Genomic DNA, 16871 nt, shown 5'->3' on the forward strand with positions numbered 1-16871 from the left:
AGTGCTATGCATTGCAAACTATTGACTCCCATATAGGGAGTCAATAGTTTGCAGTGCAAAGCACAGCAAACTCTTGTTCTTCCGTTTTTCATTTTCCGTACAAATTTCAATTTTGAATAACCTAATAACCTTACATCGCACACAGACAAACAATACATCAAAACGTGCGGCTCGATCGGACTCGTTATGCTATTACTTTGTTCAGCATTCTATCACACACAATTTCCCATTCATTTTCTATAGAATTAATTGAAAAAAATTGCACATTCAATGTTTTTCAAACATCTGCTGCTCTGGCATGCTTTCACCTAGAGACATGATTCAAACTTTAAAACGGAGACAAACTTCTCCTGTGTGGATCTGGCATTCAACTTTTTTGCTAGGTTCTATACTTTTTGATCAGTCACAGATCAAACACCATGATCAATTCTGGAGAAAATCAGGCTTTATAATGGGTGTCTATTGCGTTTCACACCAGTGGGGCTCAGGAACTTAGGCAGCTTGAAAAAAAAGGTTTTCAGCCACAGTTTTCACTCTACACACAATTTTCTCAAAAGTTGTAGTCACACTTGTCCACACAATGTGTCTACCTGTATGATAGGATTTACAGTTTTTGAATGAGAAGCCTGAAAGTAAGGAGAGGACAGGCGCGCTGCCCCATAGACTCCCATTATAAACCTGGCTGCGCTGTGACTGCAAAATCAGAAAAGTCACTCGTTTTTAACTCGCTCTAGTGTCTACATTTCTTACACTAGGAACAAAAAAATTACATCAATGTGTTCATGAGAGCCTTGTAGCACTCAATGTGCAAGAATTTTGTGAATAGCTCCTTTCGTTTCCGTGTAAATCACCGTTGTTCGAGGAGAGGGAACTCTGAGAAAAAGCGCTCTTTGCTTGTCATATTGTGTCTCTTCCCTGCACCTGAGCACCGTTACCAAGGCGACGAGCTCTACTCAGGGAGCAGAACGGGGAGGGACTGCTTTCTCTCTCAAACCGCCCCCCGGGCTGGCTACTTATTTGTCATGGCTGGCTAGTATGAGCCTTAGTGGAAAGCCCTGGGAATGCGGAAATGTCAAGTTCGATTTTAGATTTACGAACCCGAAAAAAAATGTCGAAAAACCGGCGTTAAAAAAAAAAATTCAACCGCACAAACGGCACTCACCCGGCCAGTGGACCGGAAACAGAACATTTTTTAATAATGGCCTGAATGCACATACACCTGAAACCTCGGCTCACTCACTTGAAAGGTATGCTCACTTGCACTTCTTAAAACACTTGGAACGATACCCACACACAAAATACTATTCTCTCACATGCACGCAATAGAATATATTCTCTCTCTCTCTCTCTCACACACACACACACACACACAATATTCTCTTACATCTCGCAGATCTATCCTCTTCTCCACGACCATTAGTGGTGGCAGCGCTGAAGTCGGATATTTGAGGCTGATGCTCGCGGCCTTTAGCAAAAGCAACGTGCTTGGCGCTCTTCATATGAGAGTCCACCGCTCTTATCCCCATTGTGCCCAACTTAAAAGTCTTACAGCCACCACGAGTATTTTGCATCTTGCAGCCATTTATCATTAAATTTACATTTACCCATTGTGGCTCGGACTCTCCATCAACAGATCAGGCACTGAGTGGTTGTCAAGCACGCGTGTGTCTAGCAACCGGTGGATTTGGAGCCTGCGTGGTATAACTGTGAGCATCAAAAACGATTAAACTTTTTCCCCATCCAAAGTGTACCACATTTTAACGATATGACTGAGTAAAATCTCCATAAATTTAAGATTGAAAATTTAAGACCACGGGGTTTGAAATTTAAGACAATTTAAGACTTTTTAATGGCCTTATTTTAGGAAAATTAAATTTAAGACTTTTTAAAGACTTAAGGACCTGCAGCCACCCTGTCATTACAGTTTTTAAGCACTCTTAACTGCAAACTAATTTGCATTTTTAGATGTGTGTTAGGATTTGTTTTTGAAATGCAAATTATTAAAAAGGTGATTCCATAATTTTTCCTCTATTTGATCTAGAAAAAAAAAAGTTAAAATAATTACATTTGTTTGAGGTATATTTCAAGATGCCAGATTGTTCAGTTGTTAAACAAAAATGGTCATCTATGGGATTTATTTGCTATGAAATAAAATAATCTGTTGCAGAGTTTCCCTGTTGCTGAAAACTTAACAAAAAAAAAAAAAAAGACTGCAGAAGCAAAATAAAGATTCCATAAGCAAAAAAAAAAAAAAAAAAAACATGAGAAAAATCTACACAGATGGAAAAAATGAGAATATGAATCAAAATTATTTTGAAAGATTTTTGGTTTTCATTCTTTATATTTGCAAAATTTATATTTTGATAATTCATTGGATTTTGTTTGAAATTTTTAGAACAAAATTTACTCCATACAATCATACCTGAAAGCACATTCATTTTTTGGGCCACTACAGTGAGTTTCCCCTCTGAACCTGCAAGCAAAAAGAGAAAATTAGAAATAAAACTACACACACATTTTTTTAATGCACGTACATGAGCTGATAGCCTAGTAGTAAAGTAGCCAGAGTGCGCAACTGCTCATATCCAGTGAACGTAGATAGAATAATTCCTGATATTTCACTCCAATGACATCACTCCCAAAGTTTTCAAGACGACTTAAGACGCATTGTCAAAATGGTGAACCAGTTCAAAATTAAAATACTTTTGATTAACTTGCGTATTTTTTGGGTGGGGATGTGTCTATATAAGAACATTACACAGTGGTGCGAAGATATGAAGTTTATCTTCTCGTGCTGAAAAATATTTCATTCATTTGCGCCACTTACTCATGAAATAATACATTCACTACTCAAAGATCAACTTCATATCTTCAAGCCAATGTGTGATTTTCTTTGTACTATACAGACACGTTCACAAACAAAAGTATGCAAATTTATGAAAATAATTTCTTTGATATCCTCATGAGTGAGGATATTGAAAAGTATATTACTCAATGTCCCAGATGTAGTTCATATGAAAATAATGAGTGGCATATTTCCCAGTAAAACACTCATGTCGATATATTTCTCTCAGAAAAGCTTTGGATGGTAATATGGTATATCCCTTTTATAAACTTATGAAACAGACTTTTTAATCACCAAGCTATCACAAATATTTTTTAATTAAAAACCAGAGAACAAATGAAGACAATTATTGTTCACAATCAAGAGGTTTGATGGCAATGCAACCACAGCTAAATGTTCACAATATTCTAGTAACTGGTCTGCATAAACTACTGCCATTATGTAGATGCCTGACCATCACACTTGGCGGTGCTTGCTGAACATCCCTTCATAAATTTTGTCCCCTCTTTGCTGTTTTAATTACCTCCACTCTTCTGGGAAGGCTTTCCACTTGATTTCAGAATGTGGCTGTGGGGATTTACCCATTCAGCCAGAAGAGGGAGGTCAGGCACTGTCGTCAGGCGAGGGGGCCTGGGGTGCAGTCAGCATTCCAATTCATCCCAAAAGTGATCAAAAGGGTTCAAGCCCAGGCTCTTAAGGCCACTCGAGTTCCTCCATACCAACATGGCAAATCATGTCTTTATGGGCTAGGCCCTGTAGTTCCAGTGAAAGGAAATTTTAATTCTGCAGCATACAAAGACATTCTAGACAATTCTGTGCTTCAAACTGCATGGCAATACTTTGGGGAAGTCCCAATATTGAGTGTAAGGTCAGACATCCACAAACATTTGGCCATATACTGTTATTTCATTCGCAGCTCTTCATCTTAAATTTTGTGTAGATTTAAGGCAGTCTGTTAGTCAAACAGAACGCATAATTCCTGCTTGACAGATCGACAATGGTATGAGGAGGCACACAGACATGTGCCAGGGCAACTATGATTCTGAATATAGAAGCTTAGACACAATCTGCTTGGGTGCCTGTCTGGTGATTTATCCACCCCTGCAGTGTCTCTTTTGCTGGCATACTGCTCAGCACAAATACTAAGGCACATGTATGAATTTTTCTCACCTCCAAGAACACCGAAGAGGTGTGTTACAAGATCCTGGATGGCAGTTGGGTCACTACACTGCTGGGCCAGATTCTGCATGGCCTGAACAGCATGCTTCATTAATTCCACATTACTTGCCTTTAGCTGGCCTGGGGGGGGGGACGACCCACACACACACACCGTCAAAACATAAAAGCGATAATTTCCATTTATTTAAAACTGTAGGATTAAACTTACTGGCAAGGCCTTTCCCAATGTCCAAAGCATACTGGCTGAGATCAAGAGTAAGTGAAGCCAGCAGAGAGGAGATGGCTAGACATATGAGGGGGGGATTCCAAAAAGAGTAGCAGAAACCAGTTTAACATGGGCCAAATTTCAGCAATATTTGCTCTCATGAAGAACGTGGACAAATGCATCTTACTCTGCATGGAGTTCTCAGGGCTACGCAGCATAGCTTTCTGTAGCGTGGGCAAGAGCTGTTCCTTGAACTCAGAGTGAGAAACATGGCGAAGCAGTGAACCACTTTTAACCTGAAAACAAGCAAAAAATTTTCAAGATAACGGAAAATGCCCTTGTCCATAAAGTTCAGGTCCCACTCACCAGAACGTGCTGAAGTGGTCTAGTTTTGCTCATCAGCACAGTCTTCAAGTAAAGATCTAAGATAGCTGCCTGAAAGAACACATGTAACAGACGTGTTTGAAAACAAGCCTGAAAAATGATGGGTATGTGAGCAGTTGCAAGGAATCTGTGTTATGGGAGAAACCCACCTTGTGCTTGTTGACAGTGGCCATGTCTTTCTGAAAGGTGCAGAAATCCACACACACAGCCAGCAAAGGCAGAGAGAAAGGACTCTGGTCCAAGCTCAATAGGGTGCTCATGTACTCATTAACCAACTCTGGGATCTAGAAATAAACAAACAAGAAAAATTAAATTAAAAACAAAAACTGCAGCTGTAAAGTTCTCAGTTTTGATGCTCTAACACAGAGCATTTTATGCTAAATTGGCACCCAGGAGCCTCATTTATAAGTATTATGGGAAGCATAAATGGTTCTTTTACACCAGATTATGCAGCATGCCTGTACTTCAATACCTGTGCTGTGTTCAGTTACCATTCTTGCCCAGATACCATTGAGGGCCAAGTTCAGCTATACAGATGGAGCAAAAGGAAAAAATAGTGATGTTTGACTGGTCAAACACAGTTTGCCAATTCACTCTGAGATTGTGTTTTAATGAAATCACCTCTCTACGAATCTTACTTCTCTGTATTTTTTTTTTAAATTAATGAATAAAGTCTTGGCCCCACTTGTGTGCAGGTACACAGGCTATTAAAACGAACCTGCTGTGTCTGCAGTGGTTTGCCCTGTGAGGGAGACACATAGCAGCGTGAAACATTTTGATGTCAAATCCAATACTCCTATTTTTTTCATGCTTGTCTCTAGTCACACAACACCTTCCATACTACTTTCATGATATGGGCGCTGTGTGAGACAGCTGCCTCTCCAGTAGCTCTGTAGTTTTTAGCTCTTTAAACCTCTTGGTTTTCCACCTTTTTTTTTTTACTTTTTTGCTCTATCACATGGACATTTTTTACTTTAACACACAACCAGGAGCCAGTCTTCTCACTTATTCGAAAGAGGAGCTGCCCTGAAAACAATGGGACAAGCCGGGATACGACACCCCATTCCGGCGGAGCTGAGGAGGAAATCCAGGGGCTGCAAAGCTGGAGCTAAGCTAAAGGCTAGGCTAGCAGACAACCAGCGGCGCTACAAACCATCCATTCCCTCCGTTATTATGGGGAATGTGAACTTGCTGCCGAATAAAGTCGACGAGCTATCCGCACTGAACAACCAGCGGATTTATCAGGAGAGCAGCTTATTTATCTTTACGGAGACATGGCTAACACACCTTGTACCAGATGCTAACGTGGACCTGCGGGGATTCACTGCTGTGAGAGCCGACAGAGACACTAACACATGCGTGAAAAGCAAAGGTGGGGGACTCATCATTTATGTTAACAATCGCTGGTGTAACCCGGGACATATCTCCGCAAAGACAGTTTTTTGTTGCCCGGACTTGGAGTTGCTAGCCGTTAGCGTGCGGCCATATTATCTGCCGAGGGAGTTCAGTCACGTGATCACCATCTGTGTTTACATCCCTCCGAGGGCAGACACAGCCGCTGCATGTGAGAGGGTTCACTCTGTCACAGCAAGGCTGCAAACACAGCACTCTGAGGCATTTATGATCATTTCTGGGGACTTTAATCATGCTACTTTGGCTGCTTTTTACCAGGCTGTGGATTGTCCAACAAGGAACAACAGGACAATTGACTTGCTGTATGCTAATGTGAGGGATGCATACAGAGCCACACCCCTCTCCCCACTAGGGAAGTCTGACCACAACCAGGTTTATCTACAGCCGAAGTACACCCTCCCGGTTCAAAGGCAGCCTGCAACAACTAGCTCCATCAGGAGGTGGTCCCCTGAAATGGAAGATGCCCTCAGAGACTGCTATGACATCACAGACTGGGATGTGCTGCTTAGCCCACACTGTGAGGACATAGAGGGGCTGACACTGTCTGACGGATTACCTCAACTTCTGTGCAGACGTGGTCTCCCCCGCTAAGACTGTACAGTGTTACCCTAATAACAAGCCATGGGTAACACGAAGTCAAAGCTGTCCTCAACAGGAAGAAGGCCACCTTCAGGAGCAGGGATAGGGAGGCGATGAAAGCAGCACAGCAGGAGGTGAAACGCTGCATGAGGGAAGCTAAGGACAGCTACAGGAGAAAGGTGGAGCAGAAGCTGAAGGAGAACAGCATGAGGGAGGTCTGGGAAGGTGTGAAAACCATCACAGGCCACAATACAAAAACCAGAGTTGTTGAGGGGACAATGGAGAGGGCGAACGAGTTGAATGACTTCTTCAATCGGTTCAACCAGCCCACGTCCCCCCCCCACCCTCCCCCTCACTGCAGCCATCTCTCCTTCTTCCCTCAACACACCTTCTCCCAGTCATCACAGCAGCCCCCTCCTCCCCCACCTCAACACAGACTCCTTCATGCATTACTGCAGACCAGGTCAGAGGTCAACTGAGGAAGCTTCACCCTAGGAAAGCAGCAGGCCCAGACAAGGTGTCTCCACAACTACTGAAGACCTGCGCTGAAGAACTGGGTGAACCACTCCAACGCATCTTCAACCTCAGCCTGCAGCTGGGGAGAGTGCCCACCCTCTGGAAGACATCATGTATCGTTCCAGTTCCGAAAAAGAATTGGCCCAGCGAGCTGAACGACTTCCAACCGGTGACACTCACTTCACACCTGATGAAGACGTTGGAGCGGCTCTTCCTCAGCCTCCTCAGACCCCAGGTACAACATGTCCAGGACTGTCTGCAGTTTGAGTACCGGGCAGGTGTTGGTGTGGAAGATGGCATCCTCTATCTGCTACACCGAGCCCACTCGCATCTGGATAAGGGAAATGGCACAGTGAGGATCCTCTTCTTGGACTTCTCGAGTGCCTTCAACACCATCCAGCCCCTATTGCTTCAGGACAAACTGAACAGGATGCGAGTGGACCCCTGCCTGGTCACCTGGATCTCCAGCTACCTCACTGACAGGCCGCAGTACGTCAGGCTGAAGGACATCACACTGTGATTAGCAGCATCAGAGCACCCCAGGGCACGATGCTGGCCCCTCTTCTCTTCACCCTGTACACCGCAGGCTTCTGCTACAACTCAGAGCTGTGTCACATTCAGAAGTTCGCCGATGACAGCCATTGTTGGGTGTATCAGTGACGACAGAGAGGAGGAGTATAGGAGCCTGGTGAGGGACTTTGCTATGTGGTGCAACAGGAACCATCTGCAGCTCAACACCTCGAAGACCAAGGAGCTGGTCATTGACTTTGGGAGGTCCAGACCAAGGTCACGACCAGTTCTGATCGAGGGAGTCGAGATGGAGGCTGTGGATTCCTACAAGTACTTCAGGCTGTGGCTGGACAGCAAACTGGACTGGACTTGCAACACCAAACACTTATACAGGAAGGGACAGAGCAGGCTATACTTCCTTAGGAGGCTGCGGTCCTTTAACATCTGCAGGAAACTCCTGTGGATGTTCTATCAGTCTGTGGTCACCAGTGTCCTGTTTTACACCATGGTGTGCTGGGGGGGGCAGCATATCCAAGAAGGACACATCCAGGCTGGACAAACTCATCAGGCAGGCTGGCTCTGTGGTCGGCATGAAGCTGGACTCTCTGGTGACGGTGGCAGAGAAGAGGTCTATGGACAAACTGTTGAACATCATGGACGATGCTAGTCACCCTCTGCACACTGTCATCAGCAACCAGAGGAGCCTTTTCAGTGACAGAATGCTCCTTCCCAAGTGCAGGACGAACAGACTCAAAAACTCCTTTGTCCCTCACACCATCAGACTGTACAACTCCTCTATGGGGGGAGGAGGGGTAACAGGAGGACAGAGGATGGGAAGGAGCAGTAGCCTAGCCTAACAATAAGCAATACCAGACAATGTGCAATATAAAAGTGCAATATCTCTCCTGCCACCGCCCCCCTTCTCTCCCCCCTTTTTTTCTCTTCTTTCCCGCCTTCCCCCCCTCCGTCTCTTCCCCATATCTTATTCTTTTTATATTTGTATATGTAAATACTTAATTTATTTTAATTTATCTAGAAGTTTTCCTCCATTTCTCTTCTCTGTTTATCTGTAATGATGCTGCTGGAATCTTAATTTCCCTGAGGGAACCCTCCCAAAGGGATCAATAAAGTTTTATCTAATCTAACCTAACCATGGTGTTTTAATATACGTTTACTTTCAGATGAAAACTTCTGAAAGTAGTTTTTTCAGAAACTTTTTTTCTGAAACTTTTTGAGTCAGGATGAACAGACTCAAAAACTCCTTTGTCCCTCATGCCATCAGACTGTACAACTCCTCTCCGGGGGGAGGAGGGGTAACAGGAGAACAGAGGACGGGAAGGAGCAGTAGCCTACCAGACAATGTGCAATATCTCTCCTGCTGCCCCCCCATTTTTCCCTTTCCGCCCCCCTCTCTCCCCCATATCTTACTCTTTGTATATTTGTATATGTAAATTAAGTATTTATTTTAATTTATCTATCAGTTTTTCTCTGTTTATCTGTAATGATGCTGCTGGAATCTTAATTTCCCTGAGGCAACTCTCCGAAAGGGATCAATAAAGTTTTATCTAATCTATCTAATGAGCAGCTTTTTGTGATGGGAAGCTGACTTTTGTAGTTAGCCAGAAAATGGCCAGTTCTGGGTTTGCATTGGTTACTGTTATTCAGTAGGATAAAGAAGTGATTTAAAAAAAAAAAAAAACCTTGACCAGAACTATGCAAATACAAAGCCATTTTGTAACCCATGGGTACGCCATTAAACATATTTTAAATCACCATCACAAATTTTGGTACCTTCACTCACTTAAAACATAGATAACTAAGTTAATCAGTAAATAATAAATATTTTTACAGACTCTGGTGCATTAAATCACAAGCTCCTTCATGTTTCATACGTTTTGACAGTATGACAGATCACAAGCACCGAGTGTTCTAGTGTTTTGGGTATTATAAATGAGACCCCCAAGCTTAAAAAGGATTATGAACAAAATATAATCCTGCTGCTGATGGTCTCACATCTTTCCACAACTTGTTAAGTTGCTTAGTAACAGACTTGATAGCATTTTTGGAGGCTCCACCGATGACCTCAGCAAGGAGCAGACTCTGCACCTCCACCTGTTCTCACACAAACACATATTTTAGAGAACATTTCAACACAGTTTCTTTAGGCCCTTTACATATATTAATATTACTCTAGAATTTCATAGCAGTCTTGTACACTTCTGTTGATTAAATATATTAGTGCTGTGGTGGTAACAAATTATGCACAATGAAAGAACATTAAAAAAAAGTAAAACTCAAACCATGTCAAAAACCTCTACATAATCTGATACGCAATATTATGCAAGTAGCAATTATCCAAATAAAACTTTAAACCCATAATGTAATGTAATGCACTATAACAAGATGCTAAATGATTTGAATTATTTTATTGTTGATGCCAGTGGCAGATTCAGAGATGAAGACAGATGGTGACAGGTGTTTGTTTTTTTGGGTGCATGCTCACAATTGGGGTTTGCTGAAATATGGTTCTTATTTTATAAAATATATTTTGTACATCATTTCATGAGTCATATATCTTTATATATTTTAGCAGTTTCCTGTCTTCCAACATCAGATTATTTACTTTTATTCTCCTTAGAGAACTTGAATCTAATTTTTTTTTCTTTTAGAACTCTGACATTTTCACAAGACAGACAATAAACTAACCAGTTTTTTCCATTGGGGTGCCTCTCTGTTCTCCGGCTTGGGGAAGACTACACGCACTATTAGGCAAGTCCATGGCAGAGCACAACAAGAAGCTGATGCTGTGCTCTTCCTGCATCAATGATGAGAATCAGTCCATCAATTAAAAAAAAAAGTCAGGCTCATTAAACACAACATGGCAGCAAGTTTGATTTCAGTGGAAATCGTTGATACAAGTGGAAACTGTTGACAACAGGTAAAGTTAATACAACTCAATGTGTGCAATATAAATTGTACACAGCTTACACAGAGATTCACAAACACAAAGACTAACAAATACTTTATCATGTAATTATTACAGTGTAGATGCTTGATGTAGTGATTTTCCCCCAACATAAAAGAATTATAACAAGGCAAGCATAGGAATTTTATAAAATCATACCCTGGCATAATGCCCTTACTGACAACTCCACAGGTAAGCAGGCCAGAAGGCAGGTGGGCAGCAACAGCATCAGGCTGTGATTGGGCCAGTACGTCAATCGCAGACAGCACAGCACGTCGAGAGGCTGCATCCCTGAGGCAAAACCAAAAATTGCATTTAGATTTAACATGGTTGTGTTCAACATCAAAATTGTGATCTCCCAGTGACAGGGTGAACACTTTTCTGTTGTTCCAATTGGGAGTCCTTTCATCTTTATTTTAGCCCTGTTCCACTGAATGGCATCAGGTCAAAATCAACTTGACATGCTTCGAGTATCAGTAGTTCATTTTCCACTACCCCCTCAGTGTAGCGGATCGTCATAGCAATGCCTCATGAAACTGCATTGACTTCGTCTTCAACACAATACACAAACATCCATCCACTGTCTATGCCACTTATCCATCAGGGTTGCGGGGGAAGCTGGAGCCAATCCCAGCCGACTTCTGGTGAGAGGTGGGGTACACACCCAAGCACAGGTCACTAGTCTGTCATAGGATTAACACTGAGACAACCAACCATTCACACTGACATTAATACCTATGGGCGATTTAGAGCAGCCAACTGACCTCATCTGTGTTTGGACTATGGGAGAAAACTGGAACACCCAGAGGAAACAAACAGAGGCATGAGGAGAACATGCAAACTCCACACAGAAAGGCCTCACTTGACCATGGGACTCATACGGAGAACCTTCTTGCTGTGAAGCAACAGTGCTAACGACTGCATCACTGTGCCAATGACTGCATCACTGTGCCACCCACAAACAGGGCCATCGTTTTTATTACTACTATTATTATTAATACTACTTCTCTCCATGCACCAAGCTGACAAAATTAAAACCTTGTTGGCCCATCATTGTGCTACAGAGTGTAATGGTGAAGAAACAGGGCTACAAGTCCAACCAGAATGTCAAGGACATAGTAGCTCATTTGGCCTGCCATCAAAACAAGTATGACTACCAAAACATCAAACAGAATTGAAATGTGACCAACCTTCCATAACAAATTGTTTACAACAGGAAAATCAACAAAAAGGACTAAATTTTGTTCCCCAAGGGAAGATCTACCCAAAACATTGATCAGAACTGAATTCGCATGAAAAATGAGAGAGAAGATACAATTCTAGTCAGAAGAAAATTTGACCTAATGACTAATTTGTGAGCAAAAATTTGACAATACCATGATCAAATTTTGTGCAGAAGGTCTAGTTCTTTCAAAAAAAAAAAAAATTAGAACTGAGATCCATTGGGGGGGGGACAATTTAACTGAAAATAAACAATGTTGTAAACAAATCATTTACAACAGGAAAATCAACAAACGATTTAACTGAATTGCGGATGACAGACGGACGCCACGCCATGGCAATAGCTCATTGGCTGAAAAGCCAGAGGAGTTAAAAGACATGGGTTAGGATCTCCATTGATCATCTATTATTATTTGGGGAAAGTTTTGCTACAGGTAACTAATTTAAAATTAATCAAGCCTGTACTGATATTTTGCCTAACCCTCTGTTGGTAAAACCGTTAAAGGTAATGTCATGGGTTGACTGAGGTTTTGTATTAAATCAAACATCATGGCGTGGCATTATTCAGAATGAAGCAGGAGTCCATCTATCTTACTACAAGTTAGGGTCTCAAATAGTTTCTTATGAAGGCATGAGCCTTTGGTCTGTAGCTTACTTTATATGTTTACTGACTACAGAGATCAAAAGCAGAGTGCACATACACTTATCGGTTTTACCAACAGAGGGTTCGGCAAAATACAACAGTACAGGATGGCTAATGTTAAATGAGTTACCTGCAGCAAAACTCTCCCCAAATAATATATGCTGAGCAGGGACGTGAACCTGCATACTCAAACTGAAAGCCCTGTGCCTTCACCATTACACCATACATACAGGATATTACACATTTGGACAAAGATATGAAGTTTATCTTCAATGTATATATTTGCAAGTGAAAATATTTTCAACACAAGAAGAATGCATAGATGTACTTAGTTTGAGTTGGGGCTACATATATCTATTGGATGGAAATCCTGCCCACAATTTATACGAGTTCATCCAAAGAGTTACTTTTTTGAGTGCATAGCGACGGCACGCCACCATGCAAATGTTCTACATTCAGACACAGTCCACTCCCCGTCCATGTAAGTGCCCAGTGCATAGCTGCCCGAGTAGTTCCGTGTGGAAACGGTCACTGATCATGCTCGTCTGGTTTACTTCCTTCCTTATGCTGTGTTTGCGGTAAAGTGCCATCCGTGTTAAAAGGCGCTTGCACACCATGCACGTAATATGTGCCGGTCCCAGAGTTAGATCTGGATAGTCATGTATTGCAATTCAATGGCTGAAGCTGAAAATAAAAAGGTAACACTTGAACATCAACTGGTTGTTTTATTCTTATTTCATAACTATGTTAACAACACAGCTGAATATTAATTATAATAAGTCTTCAATCAGAAACAAAAATCACAGCAACTTTTGGCAAAGAAAATAAATTTTAATAAATAAAAACCCCATATTAATATTACCAAAAAAGAGTGACTTTCAGGGAAGCCTGCAAGTGCCAGGAAATGCACTAGAATGCATCTCCTAGCATTTAGAACTCGTGAGCGGGGGCCGCTCATGGGTTCTACATACTCAGAGATGCATTCTAGTGCATTTCCTGGCACTTACAGGCTTCCTTAAAAGTCACTCTCTTTTGGTAATATTAATGATTTTTTTTTTTTTTGCCAAAAGTTGCTGTGATTGTTTTTGATTGAAGACTTATCTTCATATTCAACTATATTAGTGACATATTTATGGAATAAGAATGGAATAAAAATAAAAACAACCAGTTGATGTTCAAGTGTCAGCTTTATTTTCAGCTTCAGCTATGCAATTACAATACATGATTATCCAGATCTAACTCATATCATACCTTCCCCTACTGACCGTTACTCAGACAGTTTCAATGCACTGTGCTGCATCATTTAAAAAAAAAAAAAAAAGGGCACAGCCAGGGACTGGCACGTATTACGTGCATGGCGCGTAAGCACCTCTCAATACGGATGCCAGTTTACCGTGAACACAGTGTAAGGAAGGAGGTAAACTGGACAAGCATGATCAGTGACTATCTCCACACAGAACTACTTGGGCAGCTATGCACTGGGCACTTACGTGGACAGGGAGTGGACTATGTCTGAAGGTAGAACATTCGCATGCCAACGTGCCGTCTTCGTCGCGTGGGGATAACAAGAGAAAATTAAAAAAAAAGAGACCACATTTTCAAGATTGATAAGTCTTATTAGTGTCGCGGCAACTTTGGAAACATTGCGTATTGGCCTGATACGCTGAAAAGGCCTAGTTAGAACCCTGACATAGACACCAAAAATAAATAAATAAAAGCAATTTAATCAAAAGAATTTTAATTTTGAACTGGTTTGCCATTTTGACAACATGTATCCAATCAGAGGGAAAACACTAGGCGTGATATCAGAACGAAATATAGGAAATTGTCACTCAGATGCACAATGTATTTCGTATGAAAAATGAGAGGTTTTCAACACAAGATGATAAACTTCATATTTTCAAGCCAACACGTGATTTTCATTTTACTATATAAACAGACATTCACAAACAAAGGATCCAAATTTATCAAAATTATTAAACAATTTTCTCACAAGTGACAGATTTGTATCATGGTTTTGGTTCTCAATGTCCTGGATGTAGTTCACATGAAAAACACGAGTGGCACATTTCCCAGTAAAACACTTGTGTCCATAGTAATATACAGCGCAGCTTTTTTCTCGCTTGTAAACTGATGGGTTGTTATGCCGTTACCATAATGCAGCGTAAAAAGCAGTGTCCTGACAGTCTGGATGGCACTTTTTTACACCGTTTTATTTATTTTTTGTTCATCATAACACCGTTTCACATGTACACACCCAAACCTGTATGCAACCAGTGAAGAGACACATATAATCAGTGGAGTATAATAAATAGAATGCTTTTTAGAAGTGGACGATTTGTTCACTCACAGTGATAACACAGTAATAGTGATGCTTCTCTCTGATCAATTAGTCTGCATTGTTTTCACATCAGCTTTTGGTATTGACCCAGTTAGCTAGGAAGGTCAACGGAGGCGATACCAAAAAAAAGTACTGGATACGTTCCACAACTTTGGCTTGATGGAAAACTAAAAAAGGTGAGTAGAGTCTAGCTGAGCTGGTACCATGCAGCAGAAGAGAGACAATTTTATGAAAAGTGGACATTTTCTCCCTCTCACCTGTATCGATGAAGAGTAAGACAAAAGAGCTTGCATAGACCTTTGATAGCTGGTTCAGGCAAATCTGAAGGAACACAGGAACATAGAACTGTTATATCGAGTCACGAAGCATAAAGAACACTTGCTGGATGACATGCACTTCTAATTCATAACTCACTCTTTCCATTTATGCACTCCTTCAGTTCTCCTAAAATTTCTTTGCGCTCTTTAACACTTGATGTAGTCACTTTCACAGCAAACTTCTTCAGTGCTTCTGAAACCTGCCAGGTGTACAAACAGACTATAATGTAGGTCAAATAAACATGGAAAAGGCAAAGATAGGAGGATTTTGATCATATGACCATTTCTGTTGATTATAAACAGTCTTGAATAGACTGAAGGCTACTGTATTATACACTTTATAAGCAGTTAGCAATCAACCCTCAGTGATGAAAAGTACTTAGCAACATGCTGTATAACAGACACTAGTGAAGAAACCAAACTCAGAACAAGCACTGGAGATTACACTATGGACATCTGTGGGCAATTCCAGTTTAGTAATTTTCAGCAATATCTAGAATAGATATACAATAGTTGTTGCATGTTACCATAAATAAATTTTAAAATACACTATATTGCCAAAAGTATTTGCTCACCTGCCTTGACTCACATATGAGCTTAAGTGACATCCCATTCCTAATCCATAGGGTTCAATATGACGTCGGTCCACCCTTTGCAGCTAGAACAGCTTCAACTCTTCTGGGAAGGCTGTCCACAAGGTTTAGGAGTGCGTTTATGGGAATTTTTGACCATTCTTCCAGAAGCGCATTTGTGAGGTCACACACTGATGTTGGACGAGAAGGCCTGGCTCTCAGTCTCCGCTCTAATTCATCCCAAAGGTGTTCTATCGGGTTGAGGTCAGGACTCTGTGCAGGCCAGTCAAGTTCAACCACACCAGACTGTCATCCATGTCTTTATGGACCTTGCTTTGTGCACTGGTGCACAGTCATGTTGGAAGAGGAAGGGACCAGCTCCAAACTGTAAAAACAGTCTGCATGCCTAGGTGCTTGATTTTATACACCTGTGGCCATGGAAGTGATTGGAACACCTGATTCCGATAATTTGGATGGGTGAGCAAATACTTTTGGCAATATAGTGTATCTTTGCCTACGCAAGCTTAGCATTAGTTAGGCAATTTGTAAAATGTGTCACATGACCTTTCAGGGAGGTAAAAAAAAAAAAACAATATTAAAATATACGACAAGCTATCCACTATAGACACAGTCCCCTTCAAAATTATTGGAATAGCAAGGCCAATTTTTTTTTTTTTATTATACAATGAAGACATCTGTGTTTTAAAAGATGAGATGCATTTCTCTATAAATTGTCAGATAGAATGTTTCTATAGACTTCTGAATTTATTTTGCTGTGACCATCATAAGTTACATCACTAACTTCCCATTCCCAAAGCAGCCATGCAAGCCCAATCCATGACACTTCCTCCACTGTGCTTGACCTCAGACTTCATATTTTTTTAGATCATGAGCAGATCCTTTCTTTCTCCACAATTTGGCCTTTCCATCACTTTGATAGAAATTAATCTTGGTTCCAGAACTTTTGTGGCTCGTCTATGTATTTATTTACGAATTCCAACCTGGCCTTCTGAGTTTTACTGTTGCTGAGTGGTTTGCATCTTCTGATATGGCCTCTATATTTCTGCTCTCAAACTCTTCACCAAACAGTAGATTGCAATACTTTCACACGTGTCCTGTGAAGGTGGTTGTTGGTCACTGGCTGTTGGAGTTTTTCCCTCTCATAGCTCTCACAATATTTC

General features: G+C 41.3%; 1 protein-coding gene across 1 annotated transcript in view; it reads right to left on the reverse strand.

Annotated features, from left to right (window-relative positions):
• gcn1 (GCN1 activator of EIF2AK4) overlaps window positions 1-16871 on the reverse strand; it is a 190736-nt gene that overhangs the window by 138165 nt on the left and 35700 nt on the right. The window contains exons 2-12 of the mRNA XM_060931788.1: window positions 15216-15318; window positions 15059-15122; window positions 10756-10887; window positions 10338-10446; window positions 9645-9743; window positions 4763-4897; window positions 4596-4664; window positions 4417-4525; window positions 4233-4307; window positions 4016-4144; window positions 2423-2473 (exon numbers count right to left, since the gene is read on the reverse strand). Coding sequence (XP_060787771.1) covers window positions 2423-2473; window positions 4016-4144; window positions 4233-4307; window positions 4417-4525; window positions 4596-4664; window positions 4763-4897; window positions 9645-9743; window positions 10338-10446; window positions 10756-10887; window positions 15059-15122; window positions 15216-15318 — 1075 coding nt within the window. The remainder of the gene's footprint in view (window positions 1-2422; window positions 2474-4015; window positions 4145-4232; window positions 4308-4416; window positions 4526-4595; window positions 4665-4762; window positions 4898-9644; window positions 9744-10337; window positions 10447-10755; window positions 10888-15058; window positions 15123-15215; window positions 15319-16871) is intronic.

Source organism: Neoarius graeffei, chromosome 10 (assembly GCF_027579695.1).
Source record: "Neoarius graeffei isolate fNeoGra1 chromosome 10, fNeoGra1.pri, whole genome shotgun sequence".
NCBI lineage: Eukaryota > Metazoa > Chordata > Actinopteri > Siluriformes > Ariidae > Neoarius > Neoarius graeffei.